The sequence below is a fragment of the Daphnia pulex genome, chromosome 5 (genome assembly GCF_021134715.1).
Source record: "Daphnia pulex isolate KAP4 chromosome 5, ASM2113471v1".
Taxonomy (NCBI): domain Eukaryota; kingdom Metazoa; phylum Arthropoda; class Branchiopoda; order Diplostraca; family Daphniidae; genus Daphnia; species Daphnia pulex.
Window position 1 is genome coordinate 1,932,356 of NC_060021.1, and position 17,009 is coordinate 1,949,364.

The window sequence follows — 17,009 nt, forward strand, 5'->3', positions numbered from 1 at the left end:
GGTTTTTCTTGTTATATTTATATTATTGGGCTAATTCCATCATCCGGAGTAAGTGGTGCGCGTAGCTTTGAGGTTTCTTCCGGGTTCTCATCCGGACGTGCATTTGTCATCATCACGGCCCCGTGGGTTTTTCTAGCAACACACAGCAAAGTTGAAAAAGAAACATGCACCCAAAAGGAGGAGGAAAGAAATAAGAATCCGTAACATCAGATAAAATAATGAGGTCCATGTAGGGCGAATGTGGCAACCGATGATTGAATACATAATAGATGATAAGTGCAGTATATATAAAAAAGTAAGAAAATAAAAAAAATTGCGGACAAATTGCGCTGGTGGATGTCTGCGAGAGAGACTCGACCTGTCGCCGGCCATATAACATCGCAAACCGGTTTCATCTGATTTGACTTGATTTTCCCCCTTTAAAAAAAAAAAGACAAATTAAATTTGTTTTTATTTTCTTGGCAGCCGCTTTGTTCTCTTAACCCCAAAGAGGTGGCAGTAGCAGCTGCACAACCTGTGGAGCGTCGATTCGTCGAAATAAAACAAAAACAAAAAACTCTTGTCTCAATCTGTCATTGTTTCTCCATCCAACCGCAGTTTGAATAGAGATTTGGCGCTCAATTTTTTTTCCTGGGAAGTTCATGCCTATGATTACGAATGCGTCTACGCACGTAGCCGAGAGTTTTAAAGAGAAAGAAAAGAAAGAAAATAATAAAGATGAGGTTTTTTTTCGAGCTTGTCGTGACCCAGTTCTCTGTGGGTTTCTTGTTGGTCGGTGACCGACTGACTCAGTCCTCTTGGCCTTTCAACTGCCCTTTTATGGACGTTGAATCAGGCTGCTCCTGCTGCTATGTGTAAAATAGACGTATGCACCTCTCTAGAGACGTGCGCTCCCAACTCTCTTTGGGTAGGTAGGGGGCGCCGGCCCGCTTCCTTGCGTGCTGAGGAGGAGCCGTTGCCACCACGACCCCGCGAGAATATTATACGCTAGACACCCGAAAAAAAAACTGTTTTCTTATTTTCAGGCCATTTTTTTTCCTTATTTTTGCTCAAAAAGAAAAAAAAATAGAAATCAAATGATTTTGTTGTCAGTATGCGCGTGTCGTGAGTCTGCGTGTTGGATAAAGCGGGAGCCAGTCTCCCTCCTTAATTGTTCTCTCTCTCTCTCTGTGTGTGTTACACACACACACAGAGCACTGACTGTATATACGAGCGGTCAAGGTTGACCAAAAGCGTCCATGAGCATCGTGGGTCAACTCCGCCCACATCTACCCCAAACCACGCCCAATCTTGCCCCCATTCTCAACGCGTTCAACGTCAGCAACAACAAGAAAAAAGCACCTGGTCTTTTATTTTTTTATCTTTTCTTATTATTTCTTTTCTTTCTTGTCCTCAGGTTTTTCCCCTCTCATCATCCGTTTCCGATTGGATCATCCCATGAGAAAATGAAAAAATAAAATAAAATAAAAAACCTCAAATTCAATTCAATTAATAATTCAATCGCTATCAATGCGGTTTTGATATCCTTTTTTGGGGGGAGCCCTTTTTTTCGTCAGGTGTGTGTGTGCGTGCGTACGTGTCTCATTTTCTATAGGGTACTGACGATCCCGATACGGGTCCTACGGGTCCGTCTCTGTGTGTGTACTGATGATGATGAGCTGTGATAACCTGTCCGGTCCCGTAGATGGCACGTTGTGCATAAAACAAGCCTAGGGGACAGGTTGGGAGGGAGGAACCTGTTATGTAGAGAGAGAGAGAGAGAGATGGGAAATATAGAAGAGATTGAATGGTGGTGGTGGTGGGTCAGGTCGTCCTGAATAAGGGCCAGCAGCACACACACACACACACTCTAGACCTGGGCCAGCCCAGATGGACACTCCCTTTAACCCTTATCTTATAGCACACACACACTGCTCGCCTCTCTCTCTCTCTTCTAAAAGAAGACAAAAAAAGAGTTATTCCTTTATCAAATTCCCTGTGAAATGAAGGAGAAGGAGAAAAACAGAAGGGGGAGGCAGCTGGACGGATCCAGCGCACACAGACACACATCACTGGCCGCGGCACACACACTACACAAGCGAGCAGCTTCTCTCTCTTTCTCTCTCGTTGTTTTGCTGCTAAAAAGCTCGTGATCACTAGTGTCGAGCTACCAGTCAGCCGTGCCAGTTTCGTCCAGCCAGTAGCTCATCTCCGTCCCGAGCTGCACTTTGATCCTCATCGTCATCTTCCTCAACACTCCGGGGGAAAGAAAAGAAAAAATAGAAATTCAGAAGAGAGAAACCAACAACCAGGAAAAGAGTATCATTTTTCAATCGTATCATCGTCGTGTGTTCAATACAAGCCGAGAAGAAAAGAAAAGAAAAAGGAGGTTATTAGAACACCTGGAAGAAGAGAAAATACAACGTCGTCATCTAGACTCCAACTACACTGGGCTGTCGTCGCACTGCTATACACAACTGCCGAGAGAGAAGAAGAAGATCGAGCTCATTCGACTCCTATTAGTGGCTATTTCGACGCCGGGCGCCGCTGACGTCGTTTCGTGACTCTCTCTCTCTCTCTCTCCTTGGTATCATACCTTTCTCTCTACCCCCCTCCTACCCAATTTGCTTTTTCTTTCTTTTTTTTCCTCCCCCCAACCACCCTGACTCTCTCTCGTTTTCTTTTTTGGTCCTCCTACTTTTTTGCCCACCTCAGCTTCTTCCATATTATTTTCTTTTCCTCCAGCCTGGTGGAAGAAGGTGTGACGAAAAACCGTTTTCCAATCTCCTACCCCCTCCCACCCACCCACCCCCTTTTTTTTTCTCTTTTTCCACCCCCGAAGAGACGGAAGCGACAAGAGGGAAATATGAGCGGCGAACGCGGACTAGGTGCCTCTCAGTTTGGAACTGGCAGTAGCAGCGCCGCCAACAATAATAACAACAACGGAAGCGCCAACAACAACTACCAGCAGCAGTCCAAGCAGCAGCAGTTCACCAGCTACAATCACTCGTGCTGCTCATCCTCCGGTTATCCGGACGTCGGTCGCGTACAGGTATAATTTTACCACCAAGAAACAAAATTCTTTCAATTCAATTCTATTTTACTTATTCATTTTAATCATTCGATCGACACAGGTAACGGCCAAAATTTTGTTCGGCTCCGTGGCGGCCATTCAGTCAGTTAACGCCGAGAAATGTCGCAAAAAATAGCCGCGTCTTCCCAAAGGTAACAAAGATTGATTTTGATTTCTCTTCATCTTATTGGAATTTTGATTCTTTATAATGCACTTGTACATACGGTCATATACGATAATTATGCTTGAATCCCTCCGGCGGAAGGGGGTTTGAGAAATTGTCGGTAAGAAAAATAAGTTGCGCAATGTGCTCCCATTTCCACCCTCGATTCTTCTTCTTCTGTTAAAAAAGGAAATTGTACATAGTTTTTATTTTTAGAATCAGATATAAAGTTGCCTTTCGGTCGATTATACGCGGTATAACCGGTTCTAATAAGTTCTAATTTCCGGCCTTGGCATTGACAAGTTGTTTGGCTGGACCACTTAATAGTCATTGGCAGTCAATAATCGGACAGCACACGGGACACATCACCAATTTCTTTCCGGCGTGATGAACAACCGAGGTGAATTCTGGGGGGAAAAATACGAAAAAAAAAAAAGATATAAGGAGAGTTTGGGATGGCATGTAGAATTAGAGAGAAAGTAGGTTAGGTTTGTTGACTTGATGTACCCTGCCGCGAAGATGCGCGGTCTTTTGCGCTGCCTTTTCCTGTTTGGTTTATCTCTGCCGGCCGAGAGAAGAGATATCGTCATATTTTAGTCACAATCATACTGTATTATAGTCTTGTTAGTGTGTCAAATTAACCCACATCCTGCTTGTATAGGACACACACACACACACCACCCGTACAGATCGCTAATTTATAGACGTACTTATTTATATATCTACCGCGTACGCTCGACTGGGTTTTGCCGCGTCATTTGAAATGGGTGTGTGTAAATATACACTTAAGGATCAAAGATCCAGAGATTTCTTTTTTTTCTCTCTCGATTACCTATATATCCATAGGAACTGTGCAACATAATTTGGTTTCATTTCGGGTTATATCTTTTGTGCTCTTTGCAATCACGAAGAAGCTATAGCCCTGCGCGATTTCCGTGCGTCCTACTTCGCAGTTCAAAGACTTGTCAATTTACGGTCTCTATTGTCTCTTCTTCTTCTTCTTCTTCTTTCTTCGTTTCACAGACCAAGGACAAAATCGAATTGTATATAGTGCACGTTGGCCTCAATTGGCCGCTCTAATTCTCCCCCCTTGTCGGCCGTAAATTCTTGTTATCGGGCATAGCACCCGCACAGCCATTGATATAATTGATTGTAGATATAGAATGAAATATCGATGATGGACATTGTTTTTTCTTATTTATATTAATAGCAGGACGACGTCGTACTTTCTCCCTTGTCTCCCGATGTCGACCTGGCTTTGTCTGGTGGTTGGTCTCGCCGGCTTGTGGCCACTTTTCGGCTGCTGCTGGACGCTGGCCGACGCTTCCAATCACCAGGAACTGGACCCCCCGCCTGCCCAACGACTCGCTGCCGCAACTTTGTTGCAGCAGCAACAACAACAACCACCGCTAACTGCTATGCTCACCCTCATCCGCGAACACCAGAAAAGCGAGCGCGATCCCAACGACCTCAGTCCCGAACAGATCCAGCTGATTGAACACATATTCGGCGCCGGACTCAACGCCTCCGATTACCTGATCAACGACCTGGAACCCCGACTCTACAAAGAAGGTTCAATCAGGATAATCTAACACTTTGATTTGATCATTAAAATGAAATTCGTGGAATTATATAAAACAGGGCACATCATTAAGAAGGATGATCCGGCTGCCGGTGTTGCCGCTTTCAACTATCAAGACTCGATCACGAAAGAATATGCCCGCTACGGTTTCGCTACCATCAAGGCTTACGCTTTGCTCCGTGAAAAGTATACACAACCTCAAACAAATTTCTTTTTGAAAATATTTTTGATGGCATTTTCTTTGGGACAGATTTACAATCAGTCAACGAAACCGTTTCGGCGAAGAAGGGCGGATCTCTTTGCGCAACACGGATTTCTACGCCGAGTGCCCGCTGAGAGCCGAGACCATCGTGTGCCCGCCCTTTAGCGCCCTGTACCGGACGGGCGACGGGACGTGCAACAACGCCGAGCACCCAGAGTGGGGCGCTTCTTTCCGCCCGTTCCAGCGCTTCCTGCCGGCCGAATACGGTGACGGAGTCGAAGCCTTCCGCCGGTCCGTCCAAGGCGGAGCTCTGCCGACGGCCCGCACCGTCAGCGCTTTAGTCCACCGCCACCGCAACATCACCACCAGCCAGTTCACCACCATGGTCATGCAGTGGGGACAATTCCTCGATCACGACCTCACATGTAAAAATTTGAATTTAAAATTCAAACATTCCCATTCATTTGATATTCATTTTATTTTTGAAATATTTCAGCTTCTTCGCAGACCAGAGGATTCAACGGCAGCATCCCCGAGTGTTGCCAGAAGGACGGACAGGGTCAAGTCGATAAAGAAAACCGGGTACGAGAGTTGTCAGCATATCATTTGGTAGAGGACGAATTGTATAATTTGACTATTTCTAATAGCATCCGGATTGTATGCCGATTGAGGTGTCATCCGACGACGCCTTCTACAGCAAGTACAACGTGACTTGTTTGAATTTCGTTCGCTCCAGTCCGTCGCCGTCGGAGGGCTGCCTCTTGGGCCCCCGTGAACAAATTAACCAAATCACTTCGTACCTTGACGCTTCCAACGTTTACGGCAGCACCGACAAGTACCTCAGTTCCCTTCGCCTTTACAGCAGAGGTATACAACAACAATATCTCTTTTTTTTTTTAATTCTTTCAAGTTTAACTCAAAATTAAAAATCCATTAAATAAACAGGTATGATGAAGTGCCGTGAGATGATGTTCCGTAAAGCTTTGCTGCCCGTCATGGAACAGCCTTTAAACGATGAATGCCGCTCCCACTCTCCAAACATGCATTGCTTTAAAGGAGGGGACAGCCGGACCAACGAACAACCAGGTATAGTAATTTGCATGATGATTTCGACAAGTGATTTGTGTGGTCGACAGATGGTCTATTTTAACAAAGAGTTAAATTAACCACAGCAACGAAACAAAATAGCCAACAAAACCGCTAGTGGTTAAAAGTCCGTCACCATTTAATTGCGCAGGTTTGTCTTCCATGCACACGGCCTGGATGCGCGAACACAATCGGCTGGTCAGGAAACTGGCCGAGTTGAATCCCCACTGGAACGACGAGCGTCTCTTTCACGGTATGTAGAAAACGGCTATTTTTTTTTTAATTCACGAAAATGGTAACCTAATTAAATTCATTAAATAAAATAGAGGCTCGCAAGATTGTCGGAGCCCAGATGCAGCACATCTCTTATAACGAGTTTCTCCCGATCGTTCTCGGTATAAGCTCACACGAAATAATTTCATTGAGAGGGAATAATTTAATTGGAAAATTTCAATTTGATTATATTAGGCGAGCGGGTCATTGAAGTTTTTGATCTGAGGCTCAAACGTCGTGGATTCTTTTACGGCTACAACAACAGCATCAATCCAATGGCCGCCAATTCGTTCGGGACGGCCGCTTTCCGCTTCGGTCATTCCCTCATCCCGAAAAACCTGAACCGATGCAACCGTTTCCACCAGCTACTGCCGTACAGTAAGTCATTTAAAAATAATAATAATCTAATTTATAACCCGGTATTAATGAAAAAAATTGAAGGAACGCCACTGCGGAAGGAATTGATGGATCCGACGCCCATCCATAACATTGGCGCCGTTGACCGCATTTTGCTGGGCATGTGCTCTCAACCGGCAATGAGGCGGGACGAGTACATTGTCGACGAGTTGACCAACCATCTGTTCCAGACTAGCAGTAAGATAAAACGCCATATCCTCTTCTCAGAGATTTAGAAAAAAGAATAATAAAATATTGACGGCGCGTTCTTTTCTCTTGTATATAGAAAAGCCGTTCGGGATGGATTTAATGGCACTCAACATCCAACGAGCACGCGACCACGGCATCCCGCCGTACGTCGTTTGGCGTGAAGCCTGCGGTTTGACTCCGATTCACAACTGGGGCCAACTTCTTTCCATCATGGATGACGACACTGTCGGCCGACTTCGCATCGCCTACAAGAACCTCGAAGATATCGACCTCTTTCCTGGCGCTATGGCCGAGAAACCTGTTATTGGCGGCATGGTTGGCCCGGTATTTGCCTGCATAATAGCCCAGCAGTTTTCCAATCTCCGTCTTGGTATGGGCCGATTTCAAAGTTAACAACCGCCGAGTAGCATGCAACTCAACTCAAATTCTTCTGTTTTGCATCGGAAAACAGGAGATCGATTTTGGTACGAGAACGGGGACGTGCCCAACGCTTTCACCGAGAGCCAATTGAGAGAACTGCGCCGATCCAGTTTGGCCCGTATCATTTGCGACAATTTGGACGATGCGGAAACGGTTCAACCTTGGGTCATGCTCCAACCAGATTCTGACACGTAAAGAACCACCATTAGAATTTTTATTGTTTTTCTTTTCTTTCTTCTTCTTTGAAATAATAATAACAGACGGGACCCACTTGCTTATTTTGTAATTGAATAGAAATCCCCGAGTTTCGTGTCGTGGAGGACTCATTCTCCAGATGGATTTGAGGGCTTGGAAGGAAACGGAGGCGAAGGCGACCTCTTTCCACTCGAACCTTTCACCTGAAGGCGAATTTTCTACAAATTCCCTCAAAGCCAGCAACAACCTCGTTTACCAACACACGGACGACTACGAAAGTGAAGCGGGATCGCCGTCCAAAGGAAAAGGATCGGGATCTATGCCCCTCCTGCAGCCTGAGGACGACTGGGTGGAGGAACTGCCTCGACCTATCCCGATGTCATTGACTCGAACACTAATTAAAGCGGAGGAGAAAGAGGATAATGAGTAATCAACCAACCTGGACCTGCAGGATATCTAACCTAAACTCTACAGATATTTTTTTATCGTTGATGGTTTTATACATAGTGCTGCGGTGTTTTTTTTTTTAATAATTCGTGTCAAGTTGCTGTCTAACAAAGAATGTATTTAAAACGCCCTATCGCATAGCTATTATCTGTTTAAAAAATACGTCGTAAATATTTGATCTATTGACCGTCGCCTTTTCCACTACGATGGTCAGCAGGCTTTAGGTCGGACACAATATTCGCCTTTGTTTGATTTCCTTTTTTTGTTGCAACGCTATGAATATTTATTTAATTTTATACTATTTACTACTTGTCCAGCTTTGTGTCAAAGGATATTTGTGGGGGAAATCGTACGATGTACAGGACAACGATTCCAACTACGATTTTTCAATTTGGATTTTGTACTTTATATACTTTTTGTTAACTAACATATAATATTCCACATACAGTTCTCGTCTCTTCATCAACCATACTTTATATTTAAACTATATCACAAAAATAGCTATAAGAGAAATGTATGGGGATGACGCGACACACAATGTCACTTCCTCAGTCATAAGGGGCGCAGAGAGCCGTTTTGACCCCACATTTTTAACACTCAGTTTTTTTTTTTTTAATTATTTAAGTTGCTTTTTGGCGCCCCCCGCTTCTAGGTTTATACTAATTTTAGAATCTAAAGATGGCGTCAATCGCAAATTTGATCGCACGATTTCTGGCCCCCCTGATATCCCAATCCCAGTCGCGATTTTCAGTTTAGATCGCAAACACGGTCATGATAACGAAAAAGTGACCGCGGTTGTGATCGCGCGATTGAACGATTGCGATCGTCAAAACAGTGACAAAAAGTTGGCAGAGGTGATCGTTTTGCTGTGGATGGCCAACTAATTACGTTACGTTAAACATCACTTTGGTAAGGAATGAAATTAGATTATTTGTTGATAAATTAAACCTGTCAAATGATCTACAATCTTTAAATGTTGTGTTGCTGAATGTATTGTACAGTACCTACCAGAAGTTTGGAAACGCGCGAGAGAAGCTTATGTAAAAAGCCGATTTTCGCCGCGTTCCCAAAAATCAGGTTTTTGACGGAGGGTATTGAAATTTTTTTTGGAAGTAGCTATAGTGGTTGGCTACTTCCTGAATTGTTTTCAGATTTACTATGTACTATATGTAAGGGGAGGGCAGCTACAAATTGATCCAGAAGTTTGGAAACACGCTGTAGAGGTGTATTAGTGGCTACTTTGCTGCTCTCTAAATAGGGAACAAATAACCCTAAAAAGACGCAAAAAATGCAAAATAAAGAGCTTCGTTAGCTCTACGACAATTGTCATTTTCAAATTTTTTGAGTTTCATTTTATATAATGAATTTCGAATTGAAAATGAGATTTGTCATTTTTTCCCATTTCCACCCTTCTATCCCACGGTCCCACCCCGCGGTGTTGGCACGTGTTCCCCTTGGTTTCATTTTCAGAGGTGGGAAATTTTCGCCTTTGCTCTAGTAGGCGATATTTACCCTTTCTACGATAATGAAACAAAGGAGAAATCGTGACAACACCGCGGGGTGGGATAGAAGACATAGAGTTTATGGGGCCAAGTAAACTTTAGATGGAGGACACTACGGCGCACTACGGATTAGAGGCTCACGATGTAAGGAAAAATTGGGGCATCTGAGTATAAAATGTTCTACGGTTTCATCTTCGGAAAGACAAGAGTAAATTGGCGAGGAAACATACTTGAAGCGATATTGATAGGCGTTTAACTGACAGTGCCAAGTAAGGATTTGATTATAGTCTGGTAGGAAAGGCTATTGGTGTTGAGAATTTTTGCACTGGCCGCTGAGGGAAAAAAAGACTCGCGCTGACTTTCCTGCTTTTTTGGACTTCCACTCATGTCCCCATAGAGTGTTGACATAGTTGAGAATCACATCTTTTGCATATGATTTGGTCATCGGCAAGGATGGGTGATGAGAGGACCAGTTGGGAGGCCCTTTTAGCAATAGAGTCTGCCATTTAGTTGCCAGGGTGGACAGAGTTGCTCGGTATCCAAACAAGTTTTATATTTGAGCCGCAGGCAGATTTTTACTATAGAAAAGAAAGGTTGGGAGGATTTAGTGGTCGCAGTCAGAGTACATGCAGCTAGCGCGGATTTGGAGTCGGGGTAAATTTCGTACCTTTGAGAGGGGTGTGGGTTTGTTGAGACAATCCTTTTCAGGTCGGCGAGAATTGCATGTCCTTCAGCTTGAAAGATAGTAGTGTGGCGAGGTAGGGATCCAAAGAGCGAATGCTTTAGTTCGGGTGAAAAGCAGATCAGGGCAGAAAAGCCAGCCCCGTATTTCCATATGAGGCCATCTGTGAAAATATTAGTTGTCGTAGGATCGGAAGAGGTGAGTGTTGTCGATGACGGAGATTGCATTTCTTGCGGGTGGTTTCTATACCAAGGTGGTATATCCGGTAGACGGATAAATTTAGCTCGGTCGTAAGAGATGTTCAGATTAGTTGCAGAAATAGCTTTGGTAGCTATTATAGAGGCTGATTTAAAGAACTTATTTTTGTCATTGAATGATTCTAGATATCTGATGGGGGTTAGCTCCAGGACTCTGTAATCAAGTGGCATGAGTCCAGACATGATTATCAAGGATTCAGTTTGAGATGTGCGAAAGGCGCGAAGCATTTGAATTGCATATCTCCTTTGGGTACTTCGTAGGATTTTTTTAAGACTTTAAGGTTGCTCTTTTAGCCCATATTGAGCAGCCGTATAGAATAGTGGGTTCAACTATAAGTTTATAAAAGGTTTGTAGCCGGACACGGTTTAGGCCCGGTGAGGGAGGGATAACAATGTGCTTTTTGCAACTGAGGAGATAATCAATATGAAAGCCGAGAAAGGTAGTGCTGGTGGAAGGGAAGACAGTTGTACCATGAAGAGTTAAAGATAGATTATCAGGGAGCAGACGACTACACCGACGAATATCGAAGATCATAAAGATGGTTTTAGGGGGATTGATCAGGAGTTTAATGGAGAAAAGCCAGTCTATGACTGCTTTGCATGCGATGTTTAGTCTGGACGTCGTTGTGGCTGGATCAGGGTGGCTGCAGGCGATATTTAAATCATTGGCATAGGCAGATATAAAAACTGGGAAAGGAAGAAGGATGTTGAAAACATCATAAATTAGAGTAATCCATAGAAATGTTGAGAGGATTCCACCTTGGGGGCAACCAGTGGAAATGTCCGTTTCAAGAAGGTGGCCGTCGATGTCGATCTGAGCTTTCCGATTTGCTAGATAGTCTCCGATGATGCGAACAAGGTATAGCGGGCAGTTCTTTTTTATGAGTGCGGCTAGGATGGCGGGGTGCCATGCTTCTACATCAGAAATAGTTTTGAAGTGAAAAAGGAGATCTCAAAGAATCAATAGCAGACCATATATTAATATAAGGCTCGCTTCGTGCATTACTTAACTTAAGTAAATATTATATACACAAGTCGGAGGATGATGCTTCTGTATTAGGGGAGAGTGGGGTCACTCAGGACAAAACATTATTTCCCCAATATCTCTTGAACTATACATAATTTGTGAAAACAAATAAAAACATTGTTAAACGCCCCGATATCTATGTCCCCTAATTTTTTCATCAAGATCAGATCATTATTCTAGCTGTAATCAAGCTTTGAAAAAAAAAAAGAAATGGGAAAAAAACAATTTCAGGGGGGAAAACTGGACAGAGAGGGGGGGGGTGATAAAAGACATGGTTATAACTCTAATGCTATTGCAAAACTATTGAAAATGAAATTCTTAATAGTTATTTTGGTCAATAAGGTAATATAATATGTAAAAAAATAATAATAATGATAATATGTTATCAAACTTTGGAATTTAATGCTTGGGGGGGGGGGTGGAATGCACAACGCAGCGCTGAAAATGTAAAAAGAGGAGGGGCTTAGAAAGTTTTAAGTATTGAATCAGAAATAAAAGTAAAGATGGTGTTTTTTTTACAAAATTATGTTGTTTTTTTACCAAAAAAATGTTGAATATTTTTATAGCCTACTGCTCTTACAGTCCATTATTATATTATTCCCAAAAAGATGTCCAGTATTACCCGCAGTAAAGACATTTTTCTAAATCATTATTATTCTTAAAAGATTAACCGTAACAATAAATTTTTTACACGACATGAAAACAGAATAAATGTAATGTAATGTATTGTAATGTATGTATTTGTATGGCGCCTTTCCATTATGCTCAAAGCGTCTTCAGTTTCCAATTTAGATGTGATTAAACACATCACAGTATATTTAACTAAAGTAAAATTTTAATTTAATTTAAATAAAGTATTTTATTCAACAATAAAAATTTGTTTAACCGTAGAGGTTGTTTAGTTATAGAGTAGGCTAATGTCCGAAGTTGCCAGTTCACTGAAATTGTGAAAAAAAATTGAACGTGAACTAGTAACAGTTTTTTCATGGCGGCTTACGGAGTTTCGCCAGTTTCAGTTTTAGTTTAAATTTTTTCCATTGAAATTTTCGTCAGTTCCGGTTAGGTAGAATCCGGTAGTTTTAGTTCTTCCTCTTCCAGTTTTAATTTATCATCGATTTCTTTAATACTTGACTCTGTCGCCAATTCTTTACCCCACAGAGTTTGAAAATATTATTCCTAGTCGATTTCCATTATTTAAGGAGTTTTCCTGTGATTTAGACTCTGCTTTGGAGAAAATTGTGCAGTTTTAAACTTCTTAAATGGTTATTTGATAGGCATCCTTCACTTTGCTTGATTTAAGGTCTGTGCCGTAGTTAATGATTGAATTCGATTGGATCTGAATCCACCTCACGGAATGAGTTAGCGTTTTCGTTAGGCTGCTATAATATCCTCTTCAAGTGAAATTCTTTCTTGTGGCTCTTTGTCGATCATGCCACGTATTATCAGTGGATCATCGCGTATATTTCGACCATTCTCCCGATTGAAGACTGTAAGAATTTTTAATAATGAAAGATGATCAGAGATATGATAAGAAGTCAGAGAGACTGAAAAAGGAATATTACGATCAAATCACATTTCTCCTTGCGAAGTTACCATGAACCTCGATCGGTTTTCCGTCCACTAAAATGTTCCTTCGAATTTTCCAAACTTTCCTTAGAATTCCATTTATCATAAATAGAATTAAAGACGTCCGCGTGCCCATATGTGACTCGTGAGGCTAAATATTTTTAGTGATTGTCATAATCATAATCATCAGTATCAGAAGAACCACCAATTTCTGGTAAACAAAGCCATTGAAAAACAATATTAAAAATTGAAAACCTTTGAGGAACCTTTGTACACATGGAAGTATACGTACATGGATCCGAGGTAATTTGCTTGGTTTTCTTCCCTTTTTATTTCAACATTTGATTACATATGATCTTCTCCTCCTAACATACTCCTGGTTGGACACATTGGTCTAGAAAGGGTATTGGAAAACTCTTCAGACGGAAGACCTGTGCAGAGATAAGGAGATGGGACACTGCCGTGTTAAAGCGGCCATGACACTTTTTGTCGCGCCATCTAGCGGCTAATGCCCTCCCTTCATCATTAGCAGCCGAATTCCCAGCAATTCTGGCCCCGGCTGATTTGAAGTTTCAAGGGAAACCAGTGGAGGACTTGAATAGAGTAAGTTGCCAATCCCCCTCCAGCATAAAAAATATAGCCTGTAACCATAACAAATATTAACTACTGTTTTTTGTTCATAGATATTGATATTTTTGTAAGGTAATAAGGATGGAGGAGGAAAATGTGTGTTTTATAGCTGATCAATGGGAACGGTCCAAGTCAAACCTTTGTCATCAAATCAAATTGAAAAGACTCAGCAGAAGGGAATGGTCCAACTAAATTTCTCATTCCAGTCCCTTTACAATTGTGAAGTCAGGCTGTTTAGGAGAATTTCAGTTGGACCGTTCCCTAATAATAATTTAACTTGTTGAAGTAATTATATCTTCTTTTTGAAGAAGACATTGACTGTAACTTTGGGAACGGTCCCACTTCAACCCTTTGCATCAGGAATATGTTTGAAGTGACTCAATATAAGGGAACAGTCCAAATAAATTTCTCATTCGCAGTACTTTTATAGTAATGAAGTCATGGACTGTAAATGAAGAATTTAGTTGGACCGTTCCCTTCTTCTGAGTTAAGGTTTCCCTTACTTCAACAAGTTAAATTATTATTAGGGAACGGTCCAACTGAAATTCTCCTAAACAGCCTGACTTCACAATTGTAAAAGGGACTGGAATGAGAAATTTAGTTGGACCGTTCCCTTCTTCTGAGTCTTTTCAATTTGATTTGATGAAAAAGGTTTGACTTGGACCGTTCCCATTGACCCCCATAACATAATCCCATAACATACACATTTTCCTTCTTGATCATTATTACCTTACAAAAATATCAATATCTATGAGCAAGAAACAGTAGTTAATATTTGTTATGGTGACGGGCTTTATTTTTTATGCTGGAGGGGGATTGGCAACTTGCTCTATTCATGTCCTCCAATGGGTTGAGGGTTTCCCTTGAAATTCCAAATCAGCCGGGGCCAGAATTGCTGGGAATTCGGCTGCTAATGATGAAGGGAGGGCATTAGCCGCTAGATGGCGCGACAAAAAGTGTCATGGCGGCATTCCCTATCAGGTGTCCCATCTCCTTATCTCTGGACCTGTGGGACTTGAAAAATCGAGATAAATCCAAATAAGTTGTCCCTTGGTTTGAAAAAACATTGGTTAAAGTCCCTCAGTAAACAAGCAAAGTAAGACATGAAATATTCTTTATCTATCTTAATTATTAATTCGAACACTGTAATGTTTTCTATGCTGCAAAGATGTTTTATGGACAATTTTGGGTAAAACTTTTTCACCTTACTTCTTCCCAAATCCACCCCTACGTCACAAATTGTTTGTTTGTAAGAAAATACTTATTAATCACGGTACTTATTCCGGTTCGGCTCTCAAAACTTAAGAGAGCCAAGTGAACCCAAAGCAACTTATGGAGCAGAGAACAATGTTGTTTCTTTCAAACCATATACATCGTCTAAAAAGATTGGTTCGATTTTTCCTGCCCTATGCAAAACTTTTGCACCAGAGTCGCTTCTAGGAGCTTAACTGAAAATTATTCAAGATCTCTTGGCATTTTTAAGCCCACAAATCCTCAGGTTTCTTTCCTTTAATTCTCTTTTTTAAAAAATCTAAACACGTAATCTTTATATTTGCGTATTTTTTAATTTGCTTATCGGATTTTAATTAGAGGACTCATCACAGGAAAGCAGGAAAGGTTATTTGAATGCAGAATTTCTAACCATCACTGCCATGAATCAAACTTGGATCTCGGGGCTTAATATGTGTTTACTTTGTATAAGTCCCCGAGCAAAGTGCAACGCAAACCTTCAACAGAAGCAATATTTCTGACTATCCATATTTTTTTCTCACAACGTTTACTTTCTATGTTCAATAATGATTTGAAAAATGTGACGTGAAATTTATAATTGCCATAATTTTCTTTCAAGTCGTTATGAAAGGTTTAAGGGGGTGCCGATAATTTTTCTATGTAGTTTATTACGGTAAAACGATTCGATATGGTTATACGTTCTTCTCGGGTCGCCTTGAACACAAGATCTCAATTGGCCGATACGATTAAACTAAAACCGCTGAACATAATTCAAGAATTTCTCTACACCCTCAACGATGCCAACATCGAATCCATGTAATAAAATTTCAAGCATGCCTTGCTTCTTTACAGCCTTACTTAACTTAACTTACAGCTAATCCTTGCGATGCCTGTAATGGGTGTAACAAAGTTCATGACATCATCTGTACAATTTTTTTATAATGTCGTTCAGCTCATTGTAACTGTTTTGAGGCCTAGCTTCATTGCAAACCGATACATTGCCTATGTAATTATAATGGGGAATTAGATCTAAATTTCCAGATCATAATAATTCTCTTTCTACAAAATTTCACCTGGATTTGATGAAATAACACCCACAGGCCCTGCCGTTTGGAAATGTTAAGACCACTGCCGAGGAGTTGCATCCCTCGGGAAAAAGCCGAGGAAACGGACAAATTATAAAATTAAGAAATTTAAGGATTTTTGGGAAACTAAGAAAATTTTGGGAAATCCCAGAAAAGTAATGAAATCATGAAAAATAGGTAAGTAAGGAAATAATAAGAAAAAACTGGGAATATTGGACTTTTTTACCACAATATTTCCCTATTCTGCAAGGAATTTTGCGAACAATCGAAACCCTTATATCGCCAACCAACATGTCACGCATTTTACGCGTTTTCTGAATTCTCATAATTATTTGGGTATCTTAATTTATGATTTAAAAACATGAAATGAGTGTTGAAAAGGTTTGACTGCAATCAATTGCTATTTCAGGAAAATGAGTCGCCTGTCTACACGCTCGCTTAAGCTCGTTTTTTAGATGCTTGAAAAAATTGACTGTTTTTCTGCCACTTCATATGTTAAACCTTTTAAAAGAACTTGAATACTTCGATATCCACCATTTCATGCAATTAGTAACTCTTGAGTCCCTTAAACATTCCATCACTGATATATAATGGAACTGTACTGAATATGAAGCGTTGAAACCAGAAGAAAAGAAAGCATTACTGGACTCAGTGTATTGGAAGAATCCAACACGTTTCAAATTTCTACCTGGCGAGAAATCTTCACTAATTTTTAATAAGACATTGTATACTTCTTTAGTGGGGATTCTGCAATTTGTTTTTGTTTCTCCCATCATGGAAGAATTAACTCCAACATTCATTGTCAAGGCTGGAAGACAAGGTATTTACACAAATAAGTAACAACAATCTTGTCAACAACAAGAGAACAGCTGCAGCCTTCAGAGGACCAAAGTAGTAGACAACTGTGGAAAGACTATTTCTACTGACATTGACAATTGGTGTTCTGTCCTATTAATGCTGCATTCCACTCATTTACTATTAGTTTACGAAATTTTGCAAATCAT

At 41.2% G+C, this 17,009-nt stretch overlaps 1 protein-coding gene across 2 annotated transcripts; it reads left to right on the forward strand.

Moving 5' to 3' along the window:
• The first annotated feature begins 1,998 nt into the window (after positions 1-1,998).
• On the forward strand, positions 1,999-8,492 carry LOC124195125 (peroxidase-like). Of its 2 annotated transcripts, none has more exons than XM_046589635.1 (15): positions 1,999-3,031; positions 3,114-3,204; positions 4,426-4,787; positions 4,857-4,983; positions 5,048-5,424; positions 5,496-5,581; positions 5,647-5,866; positions 5,945-6,085; positions 6,237-6,338; positions 6,412-6,480; positions 6,554-6,736; positions 6,800-6,952; positions 7,041-7,334; positions 7,416-7,575; positions 7,679-8,492. In XM_046589635.1, exons 2-15 carry the CDS (start codon positions 3,173-3,175, stop codon positions 8,007-8,009), a joined length of 2,637 nt encoding a protein of 878 aa, XP_046445591.1. In that variant the 5' UTR covers positions 1,999-3,031; positions 3,114-3,172; the 3' UTR covers positions 8,010-8,492. The 2 variants fall into 2 exon arrangements, with proteins under 2 accessions (XP_046445591.1, XP_046445592.1); XM_046589636.1 differs by having other exon boundaries at positions 2,041-3,031; positions 4,429-4,787.
• Positions 8,493-17,009: the final 8,517 nt, after the last annotated feature.

Excerpts from the sequence above, each read along its gene's own strand:
- LOC124195125 (XM_046589635.1), top strand. The coding sequence starts at position 3,173 with ATGTCGCAAAAAATAGCCGCGTCTTCCCAAAG. Across the intron at positions 6,481-6,553 it reads GTTTCTCCCGATCGTTCTCG|GCGAGCGGGTCATTGAAGTT; the intron begins GTATAAGCTCAC and ends TGATTATATTAG. Across the intron at positions 7,335-7,415 it reads GTTTTCCAATCTCCGTCTTG|GAGATCGATTTTGGTACGAG; the intron begins GTATGGGCCGAT and ends ATCGGAAAACAG.